The following is a 4,432-nucleotide window of genomic DNA, read 5'->3' as shown; positions in this document are numbered from 1 at the left end:
CCTGTAGACGCTCACGGAGTAATATTTGTGCCATTGAACGCAGAAACTCTGGCCGAATTGGAAAACCTCGTTTATCTGCCTCTAGTAATCGCTGAATAAGTGTTTCCTCTTCAATAGCCTTTAATCTATGGCCATTAGCACGTGTTTCTGCGCGTGGTTGTCTTCCTTTAAGGCGAGCGCGAAGGGTAGCCTCAGGCACCCCAAAAATCTCTGCAGCCTTCAGTATTGATTTGACTTTTTGATTTTTATAAGCTGCAATAGCCATTTGAATTCGGTTTTCTTGAGATAAAGGCATTTTTGATAGTGGTGGTGATAAAATGACGCGTTGAAAAAAGGAAGTGGTAGGGTGGAGGAAAATTCGTCGCTCGGTGGTATTCGTCGCTCGGTGGTTGATTACGTTAGTTATTTGTATTCCACGGCGCTTATGACTAAGCATCAATGAACAGGACTGCCACGTGATTGGCTCGGACCCCTCCGCAGCCCCTGAATCCGGTGATTAGCGATCCTTCCCCAGACTTCTCGTTGCTTTCGATCTGAGGGACGAGACTCAAGCACCTCCCCTCCTCCTGAGTGCTGACTGCTGTCGCTTGCCGAGTCAATGGCTCTGATCACGAGAGATATGCGGCGTGCGATGTGCCCTTTGCAGTGAACTTGCCGCGATCAATGCTTCTTATCAGTCAACTGGAGACTGATAAGCACTGTATACGAGGAGTACCTGATACCAACATCGATCATTGCGCTGCTCGATTTATCGCCTCATATCTACCTATCTACCTACCTACATTACAGTGAATTGATCACACGCAATCAAGTCTCAAAAGTCAGCCAGTTACGATCGATCTCGAGGACGTTATTGCTCGTCGCATTGCATGATAATATATCATCGCTACAGAATTGCTGGATTTGTTAACGGACTATAACTACATACGTATCGACCATGGCATCTACACAGGGCGAAGATTCTCCCCAGTCACCACCTCAATCGCCGCCCCGATATCCTACCTCTACAGTACCCAAGCGAAAGCCAGTACCAGTGGCTTCACCTGCACCTGCACCTGCTGGATCACCCGAAGCAGTGGCTTCGCCCGAAGGCGCGTCTCCACCTGAAGCAACGGTGTCGCAACAAGCAACAGCGCCTCCAGACGCAGCAGCACCAGTTGACCATGAAAAGGGACCGACACTAGAATGGGAAGCCGCCCGTTCCAGTTCTAGCGAAGCACGAAAGTCGAAATTCGCTTGGCCGTTCGCAGTTACCAGTTTGAGAAAATTGAGGGAGGTCATAGATACAAGGCTGCCATTCGCGAACGACCGGCGAAAACGTCGGCTCCTCGTCGGTGGGATAATAGCTGGAGTGGTGATAATCATCGCTTTGATTATCGGCCTCGCGGTCGGGTTAACCGCGGGACGGAAGTAAGATTTCCAATTTTTCTTTTCTTTTCTTTTCTTTTCTTTTTTTTTATTGCATAAATTAAATCTCAAAATACATTACTAAATCCTTGTTTTAGCAGACACACTTCCAACCTCCCTCTCCCAACCAACCACGGCGGCCCCTACATCGGCGACCTAACCTACTACACCCCGGCCCTCGGAGCCTGCGGCATCACCAGCACCGACTCAGACGCCATCTGCGCGGTATCGCACATCATCTTCGATGCCGCGTCGCGCGGCTCCGATCCGAACGCGAACCCGCTCTGCGGGCTGAAGATTCGCCTGCGCCGTGACGGGAAGAGCGTCGACGTCACGGTCGTCGATCGCTGCGTGGGGTGCAAGGCGACGGATATCGACACCACGACGAGCGTCTTCTCCCAGCTTGCGGATCTTGACCAGGGAAGGGTCACCGTCCAGTGGGCTTGGTTGGAGAATGCGCCTGTTGAGATGTAGCCTGAGTCCACCTGGCCGTTGAGGTCCCTGGTATCTGTACAGAAAAGCCGGTCTTGTTTATATGTTGTGAAGAGTGTTTGATACCCGATGAGTTGTTTGGATTAGCGTTTTTTTTTTTCTCTTTTCCCCTTATACCCATTGCTTACTCCTGAGGCTAGTTCCTTGTTTATGTTATGCAGCTGTAAGTATGTACGATGTTTTAGGTATATATGATCGAATAAAAGAAAAAATAACGCATGGAATTCCTTTCACAGCTCACATCTAATTATCATGATATCTAATTGCGGCGGTACTGTACAAGAACTGGAATTCAGTACTCCGGCCAATCCGGATCAACTTCCTCTTTCCACGCCTTCAATCCTCCACGAATGTCGCCGATGAACCTTTCTCCGTTACGGTCCAGACCCAGCTCCTTGAGCTTGCGCACCGCAAGCTGCGAGTCATTTCCTAGCCGACAGACCACGTAGATTGGTTTCTTGGAGTTTTCTGCAGATGTCACGTCGGGAGGGAGCCAGGAGGGCCACTCTTCGTTCGATGCGTCGTCTCGCTTCTTCGTCTCGTTCAGGATCGTCGAGATGGGGATGTTGATGCTGTTTTCGAGATTGCAGATGTCGAACTGGACTTTATCGCGCACGTCGATCAGTGTATAGGGTAGGTCATGCTCTGATGGAAGTTTGGAACCATAGTGTAATGGTTGATACTCCGCTGGCGATATGCGCTCGTCTGGGGAGAGAAGTTGTGGGGGGTTGGCAGACCCACAGAACTGAATGTAATCTGTCGATCCAGAGCGGAGAGAATCGAGTGTGACGGTGGCTTGGGCGGAGCAGACGGCGCAGTTTGCCCGCCGCGGACGGAGACGGATAGTGCGAAATGGGGACGTGGAATAGGCTGAGAAAATATGAAGAGACGGACGGTCTGCTGAGGCGTCCGAAGGGTTGGAATCTCCAGCAGTCATAGTGATTACTTTGATCGTTTCCAGCGCTTGTAACACCCCCATAATGCCAACAACAGGGCCTAATATCCCACCGTCCGCGCAGCTTACGACACTGTCGGCAGGTGGCGGCTTAGGAAAAACACATCGGTAACAAGGACCACCAGTTGTATCACCAGGTGGTTTTGGTGGGTTATTCAACACCATAAGCTGACCGTCTGTTCTCAGTGCGGACGCAGAAACTAGTGGCTTCCGAAGAAGTACCGCAGTATCCGAGATCAGGTAGCGGGTGGCAGGGTTATCTGTGCAGTCAAGGATGACATCGTAGTCTTTGAAGATCTCCGGTGCATTTTGGGGCGTTAGACGTTCTCTGTGCGCCACATACTTTGGGTGTGGATTCAACCTGGAAAAAAAAAAGCAATCAGCTTTCAGCCCAGCAAGACAGAAAAATTAAGCAATAGGCGAGTGACGTACTCCCGTAGATATTCAATCGCACTGTCGACTTTGAATTTCCCCACGTTTTTGCTTCGATGGAGTACCTGACGATGAAGATTGGAGTGCTCGACCGTGTCTCCATCCACCAGCCCAAGTGTGCCCACTCCAGCACCGGCAAGATACAGCGCTGCGGGACAACCTAGGCCACCAGCACCGACAAGTAGAACAGAAGACGAGCGAAGTCTTAATTGGCCTGGAAGTCGCAAGTTAGAAACCAGTCTTCTAGCAGTAAGCAAGAGTTGCAGATGTGTCTGATGCACAAACACTACAATGTGGGGTAGAGTCAAAGATCCATCCTGGATACTGACCTTGCAAGCCAATCTGCGGGACAATCATCTGCCTCCCATAACGCTTGTACTCTTCTCCTGAAAGTGGCCACTTTCGCTTGCGACCATTTTCAAGCGGACGTGCACTTGTAACACCATTCGTCTTCGCCGCGGCGGCAGCCGTTTTCTCTGCAGCCTCGAGCTCCTTCTTCAGCGCTGCGAGTTGCGCTTCTGTAGCAGCAATCTGGGCGCGAAGGGACGCGCATCTTGATTCGATGTCTTCCATGGCTTGAGCTCGGAGTCGACTTCGTCCTGACCATAAATAAAAGTTTGCGGCCTTCGCGGTGGGATGAAAAGTAGATCCCCGCGCGAATCTCATTAAGGTTATCGCGATAACCCTGCGCTATGCCTAGTCGGGAAGTCATGATTATGTAATCAAATCTGTAGTTAACGTGATCTATAACCTAGTCGGACAAATGGCCTAGTCGGACACTTCCCCACCATCATACAGCTTCACAGTCAAATTTCACCACAACTATATAGAGAAATCATCTAATTACATTAAGAACTATTTCTTGTACGCTGGGAGCATGTACGGGCAGTATGCCCAACTGTTCCACATATACTGCACTGACGTGCAGCACGTTTTTGTGGTCTTTCCTCAGTAACCTCAACCACCCTACTCTCCTCTTCATTAGCTCTTCGTACACGATCTATCCCTTCTTCAATAGTTAAAGCATCTTCCTGTCCTATATATGTACGGCGCCTCTCTTGCTTTCTCTTTTGCTTCTCATTTGCAGCCTTCAGTGCCCTGTTTTCTGCTGCCAGAATGGCAGCACTGTGCATGGCCATACAACGT

At 50.1% G+C, this 4,432-nt stretch overlaps 10 protein-coding genes across 10 annotated transcripts; 2 read left to right on the top strand and 8 right to left on the bottom strand.

The window, feature by feature from the left end:
* T310_9415 (uncharacterized protein) lies at positions 1 to 496 on the bottom strand (the record flags this gene model as incomplete). Its single annotated transcript, XM_013468136.1, has 1 exon — positions 1 to 496. A coding segment is annotated over one exon (496 nt), but the record flags the coding sequence as incomplete, so codon positions are not given.
* A 414-nt stretch (positions 497 to 910) lies between these two features.
* On the top strand, positions 911 to 1,414 carry T310_9414 (uncharacterized protein; the record flags this gene model as incomplete). Its single annotated transcript, XM_013468135.1, has 1 exon — positions 911 to 1,414. A coding segment is annotated over one exon (504 nt), but the record flags the coding sequence as incomplete, so codon positions are not given.
* T310_9412 (Riboflavin aldehyde-forming enzyme) lies at positions 938 to 1,881 on the top strand (the record flags this gene model as incomplete). The annotated part of the gene is made up of 2 exons (XM_013468133.1): positions 938 to 1,410; positions 1,506 to 1,881. 2 exons carry the CDS (start codon positions 938 to 940, stop codon positions 1,879 to 1,881), a joined length of 849 nt encoding a protein of 282 aa, XP_013323587.1.
* Positions 979 to 1,485, bottom strand: T310_9413 (uncharacterized protein; the record flags this gene model as incomplete). The annotated part of the gene is made up of 1 exon (XM_013468134.1): positions 979 to 1,485. A coding segment is annotated over one exon (507 nt), but the record flags the coding sequence as incomplete, so codon positions are not given.
* On the bottom strand, positions 1,572 to 1,982 carry T310_9410 (uncharacterized protein; the record flags this gene model as incomplete). The annotated part of the gene is made up of 1 exon (XM_013468132.1): positions 1,572 to 1,982. A coding segment is annotated over one exon (411 nt), but the record flags the coding sequence as incomplete, so codon positions are not given.
* Positions 1,983 to 2,191: 209 nt separating this feature from the next.
* On the bottom strand, positions 2,192 to 3,262 carry T310_9407 (Molybdenum cofactor biosynthetic protein (CnxF); the record flags this gene model as incomplete). The annotated part of the gene is made up of 1 exon (XM_013468131.1): positions 2,192 to 3,262. A coding segment is annotated over one exon (1,071 nt), but the record flags the coding sequence as incomplete, so codon positions are not given.
* T310_9406 (Molybdenum cofactor biosynthetic protein) lies at positions 3,241 to 3,639 on the bottom strand (the record flags this gene model as incomplete). The annotated part of the gene is made up of 1 exon (XM_013468130.1): positions 3,241 to 3,639. The coding sequence occupies one exon, from the start codon at positions 3,637 to 3,639 to the stop codon at positions 3,241 to 3,243; it is 399 nt and encodes a 132-aa protein (XP_013323584.1).
* Positions 3,530 to 3,976, bottom strand: T310_9405 (Adenylyltransferase and sulfurtransferase uba4; the record flags this gene model as incomplete). Its single annotated transcript, XM_013468129.1, has 1 exon — positions 3,530 to 3,976. A coding segment is annotated over one exon (447 nt), but the record flags the coding sequence as incomplete, so codon positions are not given.
* T310_9404 (uncharacterized protein) lies at positions 3,705 to 4,037 on the bottom strand (the record flags this gene model as incomplete). The annotated part of the gene is made up of 1 exon (XM_013468128.1): positions 3,705 to 4,037. A coding segment is annotated over one exon (333 nt), but the record flags the coding sequence as incomplete, so codon positions are not given.
* A 97-nt stretch (positions 4,038 to 4,134) lies between these two features.
* T310_9403 (uncharacterized protein) lies at positions 4,135 to 4,432 on the bottom strand (the record flags this gene model as incomplete). The annotated part of the gene is made up of 1 exon (XM_013468127.1): positions 4,135 to 4,432. A coding segment is annotated over one exon (298 nt), but the record flags the coding sequence as incomplete, so codon positions are not given.

The sequence above is a fragment of the Rasamsonia emersonii genome, assembly GCF_000968595.1.
Source record: "Rasamsonia emersonii CBS 393.64 chromosome Unknown ctg1118621762123, whole genome shotgun sequence".
Taxonomy (NCBI): Eukaryota; Fungi; Ascomycota; class Eurotiomycetes; order Eurotiales; family Trichocomaceae; genus Rasamsonia; species Rasamsonia emersonii.
This window is presented reverse-complemented; position numbering and strand designations above follow the sequence as displayed.